Raw genomic sequence first — 18,899 nt, 5'->3', positions numbered from 1 at the left:
TGGTTCCCATCAGACCCCATGCTGGATTCTGGGGCCAGGAGGGCACCATCCCAGCTAACTTGTTCATCATGCACCACTGACAAGCACAGAGCCGTCAAACTCCTCAAAATATAGGCACGATGCTGGCAAGTTGCCAGAGGTGTGTTTTTGGTCTCTGGTTTTCCTGTACTGTCTAGAGACGCTTAATCCGCTCCCTGTACTGGTCACCAGCCCAGTATATTTGCATGCTGGTGTCAGCTGTCATCTATGCTTTGGGGAAGGAGAATCCAGTAACATTGTGGCACCCTATCCCCTCAGTGATAATATTACATTTTTGCAATGTAAATAGACCACCATTTTAATCATATTCCTTATACAAAATCCCTCATATGCCAGTCCATACAGTGAGAACTTACAACAGCTCTCAACATCCAAAACAGACACATTGTTCACATGAAGTTAGATTCTTGTCTAAGGGACAACGGTATGCAAAATCCTCTTACTGAAAAAGCCCAGACTGGTAATCTGGGCCAGGCACAGAGACACCCCATGAATCCAGAGAAAATAATGCTACTCTTTGAAAATGATCAAATATAAGTAAGTTACTCACGCTGGTCTCTACAACAAGCTCTGAGATACTGCCCCTTTTGGCGTGTCCCTTGAAATGAGAGCAAGCAAAACCTGAGTTTTGATGACAAACTATGGAGCAACCAAGTAAGATGATCTGAGATTGTAGGAGCCTTTGTAAAGCTATCCTCTGAACTGAACCCTATTACTGATTCAGTCACTAACAGGAAAAAAATATCAGTTTGATACATTGTTTCCCCAAAACAAGATATCTGGAGGCTGTAATGTGTTAACTCTGAAAAGTCACCTAATATTGAACCATAAATCTCTTTATGCACACATACACAGTGGATAAAACAGCCCAGACATATTATCTTGATAGCTGCATAGAATAAATACTTGTGAGAACAGTTTATGTCCTGCATGGCTATACAGCTATTCAGCTTCCAAAACAGTCAAGTTTGAGAAATATAGTGGATTTCTGAAACAAAAATATCCTCTCAGATAGCAGTGCCAACAATACTGATGGGTTGGTGTCCCTATATAAACAAGCTCAGAAATTAAATTAAAAGAAGAAGTGGAACACTAAAAACAAAGAGGCCATTCTGTCACAAGGGAGTCCATCCAATAGAAAGAATTGAAAGAAATCCCACAGACAGCAAGCCACCTTCCTCACAGTGCTCATATGAGAGAGAGAGCGAGAGTGAGCGCGAGCAAGCGAGCACATACCTCTTTCTAAGGAACTACCATTAATGGATGAAGGAGAAAAGTCTCCCCACATCTCCATCAAAAAGCTAATGTTTTCTCTAGCTGTCAGAGGTAAGATTTCAGTAAGCCATATTCATATTCACTGTACTGAGATGACACACATTACAAAGACAGGTATTTTCCTTGTCCATTTGCAGGTAAGAAACATTTAACAATTGTCTTAAGCAACATACAGGATATTGGTGTATATATAATGGTGTATGTAATGCCTTTAAAAACAGTCTTCCCCTACAATCTAAGCCCAGGGGTTCTCAACATTTTCCTTTCTGAGCCCCACTCCCCAACATGCTATAAAAACTCCACAGCCCAGCTATGCTACAACTGGTTTTCTGCATTTAAAAGCCAGAGCAGGTGTTAGGAGGTAGTAAACAGGGCAACTGCCTGGCACCCCACACCACAAGGGCACTGTGAAGCTACATTCCTCAGGGCCCAGGACTTCAGACCCATGCAATGGGGCTTCAGCTTTTTGCCCTGGGCCACAGTGAGTCTAATGCTGGCCCTGCTTAGCATCCCCTCACCCCACTCCGTGCAAAAAACCTGCTTGAACCCCAAGACCCCAGTTCAGAACCACTGATCTGTCCAATCTATAGATTTGCCTGATTTAGTTATGCTTAATCCAAAGGATTCTTTGGCAGTTGAGACAGAGAACCAACCAGCATTGAAGCAGCACAGGCAGAGGAATATTACAGATTTTTCTGTAGTTACTAAAATAATGAAACACTGATTAGAATCCAGGTCTCTTGGGTTCCAGTTCAGTGCCTATCTCTGGATGATGCACATTTAAACTTCTCCACCTATGTGTGTTTCTGTATCTAGACCTCAACGTTGAACTCTTGCTGATCTGCAATAGAACTATATCAAACTGGGCTACATTGCTATCAGGAAGTACACACAATCCTGCCTTAGCGTTTCCTGCTAATGTAGTCTGCTCTGTATAGATTTTAATTGAAGGACAAGAACAAAGGACTTCAATGCAAAATGTTCTCAGGAACAGTTAAGAGTATTGATTTCTAAAATCAACTGTTGGATTCAGTCTGAAAACTTTTATCTACCCCTTATAGCATCTATCTTCGGAGATGACCGATCATATTCAGGTCTCAAAGAGATATGGAAGTTTGGATTTCCATTAAAAGAAAATACGAATGGGATCAGCGAACTATAGACATTTTCCTCGGCATTTGGTAAGACACAGTACGTTAAATTCAAGTGTTGGAAGCGCTGTCTGCCACAATTTACAGGTTATTAAGGTTGTATTTAAGATCACACGTTTTCCTGGCTCAAGGCAGGGGGTAGGTGGTAACTACTGACACGGGGAGCAGTACAAAAACAGGTAACAACCAATATCACTGCTGTACGAAGACGTTGCACCAGGTGAATTCAGAGGAAGGGATTGGATGTTAGCACTGGATCTGTATTGACTCATTCTGAAAAGGTGCAGTTTCACCTCATGCCCACACTAATGCTCTTCTGAACTTTCAGCTGCAGGGCCTTCTGGTTACCTACCTCCTGTTACTAGCACAGCTCCCAGAAGCAATGGATTCTGGAACACTTCAAAGGGCTACTGGTGCACTGTGGGTGTAGTTGACCCATCTGGACCATTTCAGTTTGAACCATTTTAATGACCTTCATATTGGCACTAAACCAGTGCTAGCTGAAACAGTTCAGATCAAACCAGTAGTTAGACACACTGAAAGCAAGCCTAATCTAAAAGGTACATGGCAGGCATTCAGACAGTTTAATGTCCATTATGTGTTACATGTATGCTACAAGGAACCACATTACTCTGGCCTGCATATGAACAGCTACACTGCAACCCCGTACCCAAGTTATGGTGCACTCCCTCATATGCATCATCAGGACTTTCTGGAGATACGTCCCATAGTTCTCTGTGCTGCAGTAAACTGCGCAACCGATTCTTTCCCAATGAACTGTGGGAGAGTTTATTCGTCTTCCTTGGCACACCGGAGGAAACTGAGAAAAGACAATGGAAGACTATCAGCACGCTAAATGATTTAGTCTGCATTCTCACAGCACAAGAGGAGTACTACTAGCTCAAGTGAAACCAAAATCCATACACTACTCCCTATGCCCCCTGCCATGCTAGCTGGCCTGGGTTGAAAACATGACTAAACTCAGGTGAGAACCTGGCTTAACTCTACTCATTTAGCCCAGACTCTTAGGCCTGCGCTACACTAGCAGGGGGGTTCGAACTAAGATACACAACTTCAGCTATGCAAATAGAGTAGCTGAAGTTGAAGTATCTTAGTTCGACTTACCTGACCGTCTCCTGGCAGTGAGTCGACTGCCGCGGTGCCCCCGTCGACTGCACTTACTCCTCCTGCCAAGGTGGAGTACGGACATCAATTAGCAGATCGACGAGATGCGATAAATTGATCCCTGATACATCAAACACTACCCGCCAATCCAGCGGGTAGTACAGACATACCCTTACCTTGGTTTTAGCCCAAGCCTCTCTTCCATGCACAAAAAGCCGTTTATATAGATTTGTCAGGCTTGCTTACCTAGCTGGCGATATACGATTCACTGTAAGATAGGGTTGGGAGAAGGGGCTAGAACTTATTCCGCATGTGAAGGCAGCTGTAACCCAGGTGGTTGTCCTCTAATGGCTTTGTAGGGGTCATATTTTCCTGCCTTTGTACCTGCTCCCTTTCTCTGCTCTGGAACTCATCTATTAGTTTATATGCTACATCTGGCAAGTTTATAAACACATTACACCCGGTCTTCTGCATTTCTACACAGCTTACTTGAACAGTTAGTGTAGTAAGCACCGTAATTTTGAGATACACACCAAAAATCACACCTCTAAAAGAGCTTCTCCAAGAGTCTGGCAGAGGAGGGGATTATATGGAGGGAAAGTCAGTGTACAGAGAATTAAAAAAAACACACTACAAAAAATACCAATGACAAATCTAGAAACTTACTATCAACCTGTCACTACTACAAAGATTTGATTAGTTACTCAACACTATCCAAAGCATGGAACAGCCCCCTGTTGTGCCTGATGGGGTTTTAAGAGCAAATGTACTTATGGACAGAGACTGGAAAAGAGAGGAGATCCCAGCAGTAGAAGGACTGGAAGAAATCAAACATATCCTAGGGCCAGCAAGCCCTATGGGCAGATGGACCCAAGGACATCCTCAGACCAGAGTCCATAAGACCTGCTCGGGGACAGGGAATGGAACAGAGAAAACAGCATCAGAGTCACAGTTACTGACAGGTAAGAGGCTGCTGCCATCTTTGTTATTCCTACTGAGAAACTGCAACATAAGTGATAGGATTTTGCTGGTTTATGGCCAATGCAATTATTATGAAGAATATTATGTACTATGGGGTGACCTTTAGGCCATCTGAGTGCAGAAGCCACACCATTTCCTCAGCCACCTCCTCCCCATCACATGTAATTTAAGATAGAATCATAGACTTAGTCTGACCTCCTGCACAACACAGAATCTCACCCACCCACCCACTCCCGCAACAACCCCCTAACCTATCTCTGAGTGATTGTGCCTTGAAGTCTTTAAACTATGATTCCAGGTCATCACAGAATCCTCCAGCAAGTGATCCATGCCCCACGCTGCAGAGGAAGGTGAAAACCCCCCAGAGCCTCTGCCAATCTGCTCTGAAGGAAAATTCCTTCCCAAACCCAAATATGGCGATCAACTAAACCCTGAGCATGTGGGCGAGACTCACTAGCCAGACACCCAGGAAAGAATTCTCAGTAGTAACTCAAATCCCACCCCATATAACATCCCATCACAGGCCATGGGGCATATTTACCACTAATAGTCAAAGATCAATTAATTGTCAAAATTAGGCTATCCCATTATACCATCCCCTCCATAAACTTATCAAGCTTAGTCTTGAAGCCAGATATGTCTTTTGTCCCCACTACTCTCCTTGGAAGGCTGTTCCAGAACTTCATTCCTCTGACGGTTAGAAACCTTCATCTAATTTCAAGTCTAAACTTCCTGATGGCCAGTTTATATCCATTTGTTCCTGTGTCCACATTGGTAAGATGGATTCCAATCAAAGAGAAAAAGACGTAAATATGCAACTAGTTATTTATTCTGAGATGTAACTGAAGGCTGCTAACCAATTTATTCACAACTGAGATTACAAAATGAGTGATGCCTGCAGACTCAGGGATGCATGCAGCACAAGCACATATGCATAGCTATGTATACATACACACACTGCACAGTATTAAAGCATTGTCCAAGAAAGCCAGGATTTTAAGTTCTACTGTATGAACTGTGTCTATATTAAGAGAAAGCAAGGTGGATAAAAATCCATGACAAAAAAAGGGGAGGATTCAAACTGAATTTTTTTGATAAAATGCTTTTTCAGGAAAAAGCCTATCTAAAGATAGTTTTAATTAAGATGCATTATAGCTCAGATACCTCATCATGGAACAGGGATTATAAATTCTAATTCTATAGTATGAGACAATATATTCATGTACTGTTTAAGAAAAGTTTTGTAAATGAGTTCCAATAGTTCATGGACTACGGACCCAATCTTATGGGGTTCCAGGGGCCTCTGTACAGATTATTTAGGTTAATCTTTTTATCTACTCAATGGGACTCGGTGCTCAGTCTAGAAGATACCAGAGATGCTTAGTTTTGCAGTTCTCAAACTGTGGATTTGTGTCTCCAGAGATAACATGCTTGTTAACAGCAAAAATTATTAACATACATACAAACAGAGGTGAGATAACAAATCTCAACCCTATTGTCCTTCTGCAAATTTGTGTACAGAGTCAATCCTTTCTCTCTCTCTAAAAGTGCAACATTTCAAAAAGTTCAGTGAATAGAACAAGGGTCAGCAATCTGCAGCACGCAAGTCGATTTTCAGTGGCACTCCGCTGCCAGCCTGAGGTTCTGTCCGCCAGCCTGGGTCCCCGCCACCAGCACCTCTCAGCCCAATTCCGGCCTGAATGGACAGAACCCCGGCCCAGCAGTGGGCTGAGCGAGGCCGGCGGCCATAACCCCAGACCAGCAGTAGACTGAGTGGCTCAGTCCGCTGCTGGCCTGGGCCCCGGCCGCTGGCCCCGCTCAGCGCACTGCCAGTCTGGAGTTCCATCTGCCAGCCCCTGTAAACGTAAAATGTATTACCAAAACACGAAATTACAGTGAATAAATGAAGACTTGGCACATCACTTCTGAAAGGTTGCCAACCCCTGGAATAGAAAATTGCTGGGGACAGAATAGACCTGGACAAGGAGAAGTAGTTTGGAGATAAATGTGAGAAGGAAGGGACAGGCAGTAGAAACAAAAGTGAAACTGTTTGAGCAGCATATTCCAGAAGTCTTGAGGTCTTTCTGAGCATAGCCTTCATTGATTTGAAATCTACCATACTATTCTCTCACTAGAAGGGAAAACCTATAATGGCAGTAGGCTGTAAAAAAATCCAGTTGGGGAAGAAGAACCATTCAAGAAATATGTTTCCTGCTGATGTTTAAAAAAAAAAAGTCACACCAGTGAACTGGTGGAAGTCACTTAACACTTAGATTCAGAGACTGTTGAAGTGATAATCACACTTTTAACAGCAGTAGCTCTTTCTGATGGTGTAGAAAGAATATTTTCCTCCTTTGGACTAATTTATTCCAAACTGAGAAATCGCTGGGACCTGAAAAAGCAGGAAAGTTTGTTTTTCTTTTCCAGATTATGAACAAACAAGAAAATGAAGGTGAAGATGACAGAGTTAGCTGCAGAAGCCAAAATTTTAAGTGTCTCATGTTGACCTGGCTGACAGTCAATTTTTGTTTTTGTTTTTAAATATTTCATTTAACTATTTTAGTTAAAAACAATTTTGGCAAAAACAAGCCTTGAATGTTTAAATAAATTCAAAAATTCATATGTTTCTTGTATTAAAATATTACGTTTGCTGTTGTTTTAGTTAAATAAAACAATTTAAAATGTCTGTCTGGTGATGTTCTCCTCCTAATACAGCATGACAAGAAAATTCTCCAAATATTAGTGATTAACCTGTTGAACTGGAGATAGTTCACCTCCCAATGACTTCATAAATATCTGCTCCAATTACCTTGATAAATGAAATAACCAATCATTCATTTTCTGACATAGCTGTAAAACTAATCTGAAAAGTTTTCAAAATCACTTTAAAAAGGTATAGAGTGTACCATCTAAAAATGAAACCTACATCTCCAAGTTGTGAAGAATATCTATTACGGTTATAACAACCAACAAGAATGCACTATCATGTAGAAATCCATGATTAAATCGAGTCTTCCCGACTAGTGATTTAAATCATGATTTAAATCAAATCCACTCTGAGTGAAAGTCTCTTGCCAATATACAGGGGCTGTGAAAAGGCATATTCATGGTAAGCAAGTTCTTGCATCTTATTTCAGCATGCTTTTTGTGTTTACTGAGATTTTGGTCCACCCCCAGAAGAAGAATATGCTTATGAACTTTTCATATAGAAAAACTTCAAGACAGTCCAGGATATGCCTATGCAGGACAAACCCTCCCCACCCCACAGCTTACAAGTCCTCTCTAATCATCACTCATTGATCAGTCACCAGGCAAGTAAATACTTCTTTGACATAGACAAATGGCCATCTACCACAGGCCTGGAAAAGTTCCCTCTTCCAATCCTGAATCTCTAGCAGATTAACATCTTTTAATGATACCACTACCTGAAATAGTGTTAAGACCAGCACTGGTAAAAGGTCCCTGGGCTTATGGGCACCAAACCCACCCCAGTCCAGATCAAAAACTATATTTATTTTATTTTTAAAAAATTCCAAGACTTTCCATTGTATTGGTGGGCTGGTGACCTGAGCTGAAGGTGCTTATCAACAGGCAAATATGGAGAAAGGAGATAAATGTGGGTATGGAGAAGATAAAAGTATCAATTTTATGGCCTTCCTGTGACATGATGTTAAGAGATATTTTTATTTCCCTAGACCAAAAAATGAAGAAAAAAAAAGCAGCCCTTTATTGCCTTTGCAAGGCTGTCCACATCTGCTGCACCAAGCAGCCCTCCAATGGCTTTTGGGATGAGGGCCCTGAACTAGCAGGGGAAAAGAAAAAAAAAAATTGTTCAAAGACGACCAGCTGCAGGATATACAAAATGACTTTAGTCACAGGTCACACCAGCAGTGAGAAGTCCAGAGGCAGTTGTTGGAGCCAGACAGGAAGATGGAGCATGACTGGCAGCAGCAGAAGGAAATGTTCAAGCAGCTGCTTAGCCTGATGACCAGTACCTTTGCCAGTGGACTCTCCTCCCAGCAGTCAATGCACCACTTGACAATTCTGGAGTGGGGTTGGCAATCAAACTCCTAGGACAGAAGTAAGTACAGATATATGTATTCTGTTCATCCTACCGCCGTGGAACAACAGGAGTAGTAGTACAAGAACACTAGTGATGTGCAATTCTATCAACAGTGACATCACACTGATTTACTTTGTTTTCACTGTACATTTCACTCTTAACATTTTCATTTTGGACAGTTGCAGCTGGATTGGCTGCATTTGGTTTTACTAAAGTATTTGACTGAACAATCCACAGGTGAGCGTGTTTGGGAAATAAGAGGCAGAAAGTTTAAAACAAAAGGTTTTAATTCTCAGAACAGCAAACATGTCTAAGTCTACACAGTACAACACTCCACAGACTCACATTTTCCCACATAAAGCAGGATGTAGGCACACAAGCCATCCCTTACTTCCCTTGTTCTCCCAGCCTCAATGATCAAAGGCACACTCTTAGGTTCTGGTGTACAGGCAGCCAATCTTCAACCCATTCTTGGAGAACGCTCTCCCCATTATGCTTACATATGTTGTGGAGCGCACAGCAGTCCCAATAACACAAATGTCAATGGACATGCTGCATCCAAACAGGTTTGCAAGCAGAGCCAACTTACCATCTGTTGTCCAAATGTACATTCTACCACCATCCTGCAACTGCTTAGTAAGCAAATTCTCCTAAGTGCACTCTAACATCAGGGTACAACTTCACTTGCACCTTGTGGGGGGAAGGAGATGGCCACAGTTGACAAAACTGGTTAGCAACCAACCTGTAGCAGTCTGAGGTAAGAGCCTACTTTTGGACTCCCTAATCTCCATGTCCTGACATTGGAGGGTTGGGTCTGCATGACAGTGTTTATCCTCTCCGTACTTGTGCTCCTGATCCAGCATCAGGCCAACGTAAGAGAATCTACAGCTATTACAACCTGCATCAGCTGTCTCAATTCTGCTGTGTCCGCACCAAGGCCTGCTGCCACCTTCTGATGGCCACTAGCTGCTTCCAAAATGCTCTCTACCAAGTCTCATGCCCTCTATCTGCCTCCAGTTCTGAAAACAGGCATTGGATTAACAGTGACAACTACTAAAACAGGTCTTTATCCTGATCTGGATCAATGCCTTGACAGTGGATAGAATAGAGGTGAAGATGGAAATGAGGAGTGTGCAATGCTAGAAGTGTTTAAATTCTCTGTGTTGGTGAGCAAAGAACTCTTCCACACAGGGACATGGGAGGGACAGATTATTTCTTCCAAAATACACCACAAAACAATTCATGGAGTGGTATTGCACTATGAACCATGGGATATGCCCTTGGAAATTGTAGCATGTAACCAGGATGCATGCACCTACCAGATATGCCTCAAGTGTGGCTTAGCAGCATGGATGCCTGCAAGAAGGTTTAACTAACCCAGGTACTCAAGTAATCTCCATGAAGACTACAAAAGCTGCTTCAGTACGGAAAAGATAAACAGCAGGCTGATGAGCTGGTGGCAAAATGAAAAGCAGCATGTCAAAGAGGACTACAGGCACCAACAATTAGTAAGTGTCAGAACACCAAACGCCAACAAAAAAAAAAAAACCATCAAGTGTCACTGAGTGCCAAAGTACTGACAAAAGTCAAGCACTGAAGAATTGCACCAAACATCAGAAGCCAAGATACAAGAACTTCAATAAGTTCCAGACTTGACTGAAAGACAAAATTCGTATTGAGAAAGGATACCTCAAGCAATTACTGGGATCCAGAGAAGAGCTACAACTGCTGATGTGGTACACAGCTCCTCTGCAGTTAAGGAGGAGCTGACTGAATTGTTTTCAAGGCAGCAAGTACATACAGCAGAGGGAGTCACATGAAATAAACTAGTGGAGACCTGACTCACGTTCTTCTTTGCTACCACTGCCCTGAGAGGTTAACAGTTTGGGGAGATTCTGCCAGGTCTCCACTCAAGAGTTAAAACACAGGAGTATCATGCACAGATCATATTTAGAGATAGCTAAATTTTAACCCACTATATCAGGAGTCAGACTGATCCAGTTAATGGCAGTTTGAAGAACTGGTACTTTTCTCTGATGGCTGATGTTCTGGGCTCTATAATCTACACTTTCATTTTCGAAGTGTTTAGCCCTTATAGTTCCAAAGATATAGCTTTTCCCTATTATCATCTACCTGACCCTACAGACATGGAACAGCTCAAAGAAGTGTGAACTGCCTCACTCATTTCAATAGGTTAACCAAGGTACAGGATAATGAAAATTTTAAATGTAAGCATTGTTAGCTATTACACTGCTGATTACAACATACAAGGAAGTAGAGGGGAGATCATAATACAAATATCTACTCAATGGTGTCTTATGGGTGGAACTGGGACAATACTGGGACAACATGGGTGGAACTGGGACAATACTTTTCTCTCTATCTGATTTGACTTCTTCAGATAATGCCACCCATTCCCAACCGCCTCACAGAGAGAAAGATGCTTTGATCCAGGTGGCTAAGTCTGAAGATTATAACCAAACAGAAAGGCAACTTTTTCTTACGAAAAAATAAGCTACAGTTTGGAGTCAATACGATGCATCATGACAATGTCACGTCAAGAGGCTGACGTATCCTGACCATGCATGAAAGAAACAGCTACAAACCTAGATGGGTCAATCTCTACTGAAGTTCATGACAATGCTATTAAAATTATAGTTGAGCTCTAATCACTGTAGATTCTTATCTCTGAATAATAACGGTGTCATGCTTCAAATTGCGATAGCCTCTTTTCATTAATATAAAAATATTTTCATCAATATGCCAGCACATACCCAGAGCAGAAACTAAATGACAGTTATGACAAAAAAATTCTAAATTTAAAAATTATATGTATATGCATATTATCTCATAGGTTAGCTAAAAAACAAAAAGAAAATGCGTGGAACACATTCAGCATGTATGTTCCAACCAACCTTTAAAAGAAAGTCTAATGAGCAGACTCATCTGATGACTATTCATCATATGACAGATACCAGAAGTATACTGTCAACCCACAGTATCTGTAATTTCACAGAATGATGAATTCTAGGATATATACATTTAATGTTTTCATTACTTACAGTCAAGAAACGTTAGTAAAAAGTCTGTTATATAAATCTGAGGGGAAAGGTCCAAATATCACAGTTTATGAACTGTAATGCATGATTATAAAACACTCAGATGCTGTTTACACTAGGACTGTAAATTCATCGACAAATCCTAGGCCAGCTCCTGTCATTGCAGCAGAAAGCGTACATTTCCTTTGCCAGGAAATATTAAATTAAGGATGAACACATATTACCAAGGAGACAACCTCAAAGTTTAAAAATGTCAGTCTGAAATATAATCAGTTTTCAAAGTCAGGTAAACAAAGCTTTAGTTCTCACACATCTGAGTTCTCCTGCCCATTTTTGTAGTTTACACATCACATGTTTCTATTTAATGTATTTACTCCAGGCTACTGCTGTGAAAGAGCCACAAACAGCAATTTGCCTACTACAGTGCAAAACTGATTATACACAAAACAATGTCCAAAAGTGAAAATAAACACCGAAAAGGGAAACGCGTCTCTAGCGTTTGTTATACTGATCTTCAGTACAACTAAAACCATCACAGGTTAAAAAACCGTTATTTGTAAAGTTGACGGTGTCCCTTTCATTAGTCCTCCCCGTTAGTTCTCTCTGAAAAGAGAAAAACCCGCTGACGCGGTTAGGCGAAGTCTCCGCGCCAAGCAAGGCACCGCACGGCTAGAAACACTGGCCCTAGCACAGCGCATCCCCGGGGACTCACCTGCGGGACTCTTCTTCCCGCAGCGCGCTAGGGCCGGGAGCGTTGCCGAGCCCGTGGCAGAGCCGCAGCTCCTACCCCGGGCCCGCTCCCCACACAACGCGCTCTTTTCCCGGCAGTGGAGGCGGGGGGCACCGGGGAAAGGCCGCGAGGAGCTGGCGATGCCGCCTTCCGGGGGGGTGGGGCAGCGAGGCGGAGAAGGCACAGAGCGGCCGCCCCCTCAGCGCCAGCCCCACCGACAGAGCCGGGCCCTCGGGGCTCCTGCTTGTTGCGGCGGCTCCGCTCGCCCCCGGCCGCCGGTGCAGGGGAGGGGTGAGCCCCAGGCCGGGGCGAGCCAGCAGCGTAGGGCGGACCCGGCCTGCCCGGTGCCGACCTCACCTTTGCGCAGCTCCCGCTCCCAGACGGTGACGATGAGCCCCGAGTGCTTGCGGTGGTGGATGAGCCAGAGGCTCAGCGTCTGCACGCTCTGCTGGGAGTTACTGAGCTCCGAGAGCTTCCGCTCCAGCGCCGCCTCCGAGAACGCCGACATCCCGCCCCTCACAGGCCACCCGCGCCCGACCAACCCACCGGCCCCGGACCCACGCAACCAAAATGGCCGCGCTCCAGCGCCCGATTCTCTCCGCCCTGCTTCCTTACGTCACTACCGGGGCGGGTCTGGAGTGGGGGGCGGAGCCGAACTTCTCACATCCGGGTGAAAGACAAGGCCCCGCCCCTGCCTGGGAAGAGGAGGAGGCCAAAGGGCGGGGGCACAGGCAGAGTCTGACCCTGTGGGGCACGTGCGTTCATCTATCGTCTCCGGCGCTGCAGCTTCACCCAGCAGATCTGGGCAGGTGCGGCCCTGCTGCACACCGATTGGGGGGTTGGGGGCGCGTTTGATACGAAACATTGAGAGGCTGGTGAGCTGGATCAGGGACCACTGCGGTGTCTGAACACTTGGACCTGTCTTGTGGATTATTTACAGTGTTGACTTCATACCTGGCCCTCCTTGGCAGTTGCCGGCCCTCCAAGAGCCATGTTCTGTGGCCTTTGACACAGAACAAGCGCACTACCTATTGCTAACCTGAACTTAAAAACCCTTGTGTCAGAGCCCACACCCCCCAAATGATACGAGTAGCCCAAAAGTCATGGGATTTTTTGAAAATAAATTAGGGTTTTGGCTTGTTTTTTGGGCTCTCTTCTGTTTTTTGAGCTCCCCGTACCCACCTCAGCACGTCTGACAATTCGTGTTGCCTCCTGTTCTCCCAAATGTATTGATTTTCAGGCGATCTAGGCTCCCGCTACAGGGGTGCTCCATGGCTGCCTGTTGGCATGGAGCCTCCAGCTTCTCCTCATACCTTAAAATTCCAATTATTTAAGTCTGCACCTCAAGCCCCACAGCTGCCATCCACTGTCCAAGAAGTTAATTACATAGCTCCTCACATAATTCTGTACCCCAAAACCCTGATCCCTTCACTCCTACATCAATTCTGCCTCCACTGCTGTAGCTACTGGGGGAGGTACAATTGATTCAATAGTGCAGCACGGGGGGTCTTCCTCATCCATTCCCAGGTGGTGGGGGGAGACAGGGACAGATGAAGCAGGGTCATCTTATCCATCCCAGGTTCTAATGAGGTCAACTTCAGGGACTCTTCACTTTCAGTTGCAGGCCTGGTAGTGTCAGGAGGAGGAAGAAGCAGAGAGCAGACTGACCCATTATTCACAGAATGGGAGGAGGCTGCCCGAACCTATGGGGATCTTTCCCCTGTCCCCGTCCTGTGAAAGTAGTATCAGCTGCTCCCTCTCCCTCATTACCTAAAGTCCTCTTAGTTCCTGTCAGGGAAGGGGAGTGCTGTCTGCTTCCTACAGCAGCTCTAATTGACTGTTATAGACTGTCAGGGTTGGAAGGGACCTCAGAAGGTCATCTAGTCCAACCCCTGCTCAAAACAGGACCATCCCCAGACAGATTTTTGCCCCAGATCCCTAAATGGCCCCCTCAAGGATTGAACTCACAATGCTGGGTTTAGCAGGCCAATGTTCAAACCACTGAGCTATCTCTCTCCTCCATTCTTCCTCAATTGCCTGCCTCCTGGAGAAGAGTCACCAATCAGAGGGTGTCTCCCCAACTAAAATTTATGAGAGGTTTGGAGCTTCTCAGGTCATCCAGAGACTGGCTCCAGCCATATTTTGTTACTCATAATTAAGGTTAAGTTTCTGTCTTGAGGAAGTTTTACTAAAAGTCAGGGACAGCTCATGGGCAATAACCAAAAATTCATGGAAGCTCACAACCTGTCCTTGACTCTTTTTATTTTATTTTTTTTTAAGTAAAACCAGGAGGACTAACAGTTGGAGCGCTGCTGGAGCTGACCTCTGACAACTACTCCAGCCCCACCGCTGCTTCTGCACAGGGCTGACGCAATCCTGGCCGCTGCTCCAGCAGCCCTGGTGCTGACAGCTGTTCCAGGCCTGCTGCTGCAGAAGTAGTCATGGAGGTCCCGGAAAGTCACAGAATCGTACCTGTACTCATGATTTCTTGTGTGAGGTGGCAGTGCTGCAGCCCTACCTTCCCTGAAAGGTGCTAGCTTGTGACTCTTGCTTGCATCAGAATAAGGAGCATTTATGAGGTATTGAGAAAAACAATTTTTGAGAAACCTACCATGTTTTCCCCAAAAACATTTTTTTAAACTCCCACAGATTTCCCCAACATTTTCACATATTTCGATCGCACCAGGATTTGAATTATGAGTTAAAATTTTCTAAGTTGATGGAGATGCTACAGGAATCAAGTAAGTTCTTGAACAGGATCATGTTTTTCACTTAGTTCTGGGGCAAGTTCCTGAATCTTTTCCAGTAGCTGGTGTGCAGTGATTAAAAAATAGGGAACGGGAAGGAGCAAACGAAATGAATCACATGGGGCTGAAACAGTCTGAATTATAATTATATTTTAGGTTTTTAGCTCTTAACTGATCTGATATGAGGCAGAGCTCCTTGGGTGAGTGGTTCCCAGCTGTTATTATTTAAAGCAGTACTCCACATTTTGAATATAGCAATAGCCCTATTTTTGCAGCACTCAGGGCTACGCTTTGATTTTTCTTGGCTGACTACAGCAGAGAGAAAATCTATATGATAGATCTTCCTCACTTGCAGGTATTGCCCAAATTATGGGACAACACTGGGAATTCTTGGACTAGGAGAGATTTAATTAAGGCAACAAGCAAAGCCAACATTCAGGAGCGGCGCCAGGGTTTCTGACGCCCTAGGCGGACGGCCGTTTCGTTGCCCCCGTGGCTCCAGTGGAGCTGCCGCAGTCGTGCCGGTGGGCGGTCTGCTGGTCTAAAGGCTCCGGTGGACCTGCCGCAGGCATGACTGCGGTAGGTCCGCTGGAGCCTTTAGACCAGCGCACCGTCCACCGGCATGACTGCGTCAGCTCCACTGGAGCCGCCACAGCAGCAGACCATTCACCGGCACGACTGCGGTAGGTCCCCCGGAGCCGCGTGCCACCCCCCCAACAATAGCGCCCCCCAAAAATTCTGGCACCCAAGGCCATTGCCTAGGTCACCTAAATGGTAGCGCCGGCCCTGCCAACATTTTTTCCATGTGATTTACCTAAGAGGGACAGCAATGCTCAAATGTAATGGTTAGAACCCTTGGATAGGCAAGCAGCACTTCATTGGATTGTAACCCTGATTCCATAACCTCTCCCTACCTCTACTTCAGAGTATCCTTTTCAACCATAGTCTTTCTAAAGAAATTCCTGTTAAGGCTGTAATGGGTTCAGTCACAGAAACTGTCACTAGATGTGCTGGGATACCAGTGAGAGCAAACCCTCCTGCCAGAGAAGGCTTCCCTCCACTCCCATCTTGCTGAATTAAACGCCCCAGTGAACTACAGCACAGATGAAGAGGTTGAACCACGCCTCCCTGCAGTGCACAGAAACTAAGATTCACTTAGCCCAGAGTTTTCTCAGTTAACAGGGACTTTCCCATCACCCAGTATTCAGTCAATCTGGGAGCCTAAACCCCAAATATATTCATTTTACTCTGTATAAAACATATACAGGGTAAACCTATAAATTGTCTGCCCTCTATAACACTGATAGAGAGATATGCACAGCTGTTTGCTCAACCCCATTTTAATTAATTACTCTGGCTTAATAAGCAAAAGTGATTTTATTAAATATAAAAAAGTGGGATTTAAGTGGTTCCAAGTAATAACAGACAGAACAAAGTAAGTCACCAAGCAAAATAAAACAAAACATGCAAGCCTAATCCTAATACATTAAGAAACTGAATACAGGTAAATCTCACCCTCAGAGATGTTCCAATAAGCTTCTTTCACAAACTGGACTGCTCCTAGTCTGGGCCCAATCCTTTCCCCTGGTACAGTTCTTGTTAGCTCCAGCTCAGGCGGTAACTAGGGGATTTCTCATGACTGGAATCTCCTTTGTTCGGTTCCACTCCTTATATAGCTTTAGCACAAGGTGGGAATCTTTTGCCTCTCTGGGTCCCACCCCTCCTTCTAAATGGAAAAGCACCAGGTTTAAGATGAATTCCAGTACCAGGTGACATGGTCACATGTACTGTGAGACCCCAAGCCTTCATTCTTCCTGGCCTGACTCATAGGAAGGTTTGCAAGTAAACAGAGCCATTTACAACCAGTTGCCCTAGTTGATGGGAGCCATGAAGATTCCAAACCACCATTAGTGGCCCACATTTTGCATAATTACAGTGGGACCTCAGAGTTACATTTCATATTTCTAATTTCAGATACAAGAATGATACAGTTATACAAGTAGGATGACCACACACAGTAGATTATAAACTTTGTAATGATACCTTACAAGAGACCTTTTGCATGAAGTATATTCCAGTTACATTATATTCACACTCATTAGCATATTTTCATAAAATCATATGTAGTACCACATCAGAAAGGCTTTTCCCAGTTCCGGGTATGGCATCATTATAACTTCAGTTAATGTCTCTCTCAGAAATGTATTCATTTACTATTTCCTTAGATTTATACACACATCAATTCAAAAGAAGTGCCTATCCCATGCCCTAGGGATTCCTTGGTAATTTTAAGTATACAACCTTAAAGTAGGCCAGAGGTTCTGAAACTGTGAGTCAGGACCCAAAGAGGATCACAACCCCATTTTAATGGGATCGCCAGGGCTGGCTTAGACTTGCTGGGGCCAAAGCTCAAGCCCAAGGGCTTCAGCCCTGGGCAGCAGGGCTCAGCAGGGCCATCCTTAGGCATATGCAGCATACGCATCTGCATAGGGCACCATGAAATTTGGGGCGCCTGCGTGCTGCATACGTGGCAGCCCCAGTCCCGGCAACCAGCCCTATCCCTCAGGAGGTCCCCCCTGCAAGGGGCAGGGCCGTCCCTAGAGGGGTGTGGGGGCCTGGACAACTCTCTCCACCCTGCCTCTTACCCTTCTCCCTGCTCCATCCCCATTCCACCTCTTCCCCCAGTGACCCCACCCTCACCAGCAGCAGCAGGAAGCAGAGCAACCTGGCCTCAGCCTACTTTACTCTGCCAGCTCCCAGCCACGGTGCTCTGCTTCCCGCCGTCGGTGAGTGTGGGGAAAGAATTGCCCCCCACACTCACTGGCAGCAGGAAGCGGAGAGATGTGGCCCCAGCCCGCTCTGCTTCCCTTAACACAGCCATGTAGCTCAGGTTGCAGAAAGGACTGCCCCCGGCTCTCACAGGCATTGGGAGGCGGAGCGCTGCAACTGGGAGCTGGTGGAGTAGAGCGGGCTGGGGCTGAGCTGCTCCGTTTCCTGCTATTGCTGGTAAATGGGGGATTCCTTCCCCCAAGCCCCTTCCCCCCCGAGAGACACAGCTGGGGCTGGGGTGAGGGAAGCGGAGCGGGCTGCTCCTGGCCTCCCACCAGGGCCGGCGCTTGCATTTAGGCTGCCTAGGCAATCACCTAGGGCGCCAGGATCATTGGTGGGCGGCATTTTGCCGGAGGGGGCGGCAGGTGGCTCTGGTGGAGCTGCCGCAGTCGTGGCTGTGGACGGTCGGCTGCTTGCGTGGCTCCGGTGGACCTCCTGCAGGCATGACTGAGGCAGCTCCACTGGAGCCGCGGGACCAGCAGGCGGGGCGGCGAAATTGCCATGCGCCTAGGGTGCTAAAACCCCTAGTGCTGGTCCTGCCTCCCACTAATCCCCCAGGCCACTCTGGGCCTGTGGGACTCCCAAAAGTGCCTTCCCACAGCTCCTGCCTCCCAGACCCTGGGGAGGGGGAAGCCTGGGTCCCTACATGGCCTGCCCTCAGGGGGGCTGTATAGGGCACCCAAATGGCTAGGAATGGTCCTGGGGCTCAGGTTACAGGCCCCCTGTCTAGGGCTTTGGCTTTGTCCCCCCTGCCACACACGCACCCGGGATGGCAGGGCTTGGGCAGGCTCAGGCTACGGTCGCCCATCCTGGGATCCTGTAGTAATTTTTGTTGTCAGAAGGGGGTTGCTGTGCAACGAAGTTTGAGAACCCCCAGTGATGAGCTGCCAAAATCTTAAC

The 18,899-nt window shown here is 45.6% G+C and overlaps 2 protein-coding genes across 14 annotated transcripts in view; both read right to left on the bottom strand.

The window, feature by feature from the left end:
* RPRD1A (regulation of nuclear pre-mRNA domain containing 1A) overlaps positions 1 to 13,024 on the bottom strand; it is a 65,065-nt gene extending 52,041 nt beyond the window's left edge. For 2 of the 4 annotated variants that reach the window (XM_032764072.2, XM_032764073.2), the window contains exon 1: positions 12,781 to 13,022. In XM_032764072.2, coding sequence (XP_032619963.1) covers positions 12,781 to 12,931 — 151 coding nt within the window. In that variant the 5' untranslated portion in view covers positions 12,932 to 13,022. Of the gene's footprint in view, positions 1 to 3,135; positions 3,353 to 12,780 lie in introns of those variants that run through there. The other 2 variants (XM_032764071.2, XM_032764074.2) reach the window with 2 other exon arrangements.
* The window catches only part of FHOD3 (formin homology 2 domain containing 3), a 1,052,879-nt gene that overhangs the window by 221,670 nt on the left and 812,310 nt on the right, over positions 1 to 18,899 (bottom strand). The gene's annotated exons all lie outside the window — the stretch shown is intronic.

The sequence above is a fragment of the Chelonoidis abingdonii genome, chromosome 2 (genome assembly GCF_003597395.2).
Source record: "Chelonoidis abingdonii isolate Lonesome George chromosome 2, CheloAbing_2.0, whole genome shotgun sequence".
Taxonomy (NCBI): domain Eukaryota; kingdom Metazoa; phylum Chordata; order Testudines; family Testudinidae; genus Chelonoidis; species Chelonoidis abingdonii.
Note: the sequence above shows the minus strand (reverse complement) of the source record. Positions and strands in the feature narration are given on the sequence as shown.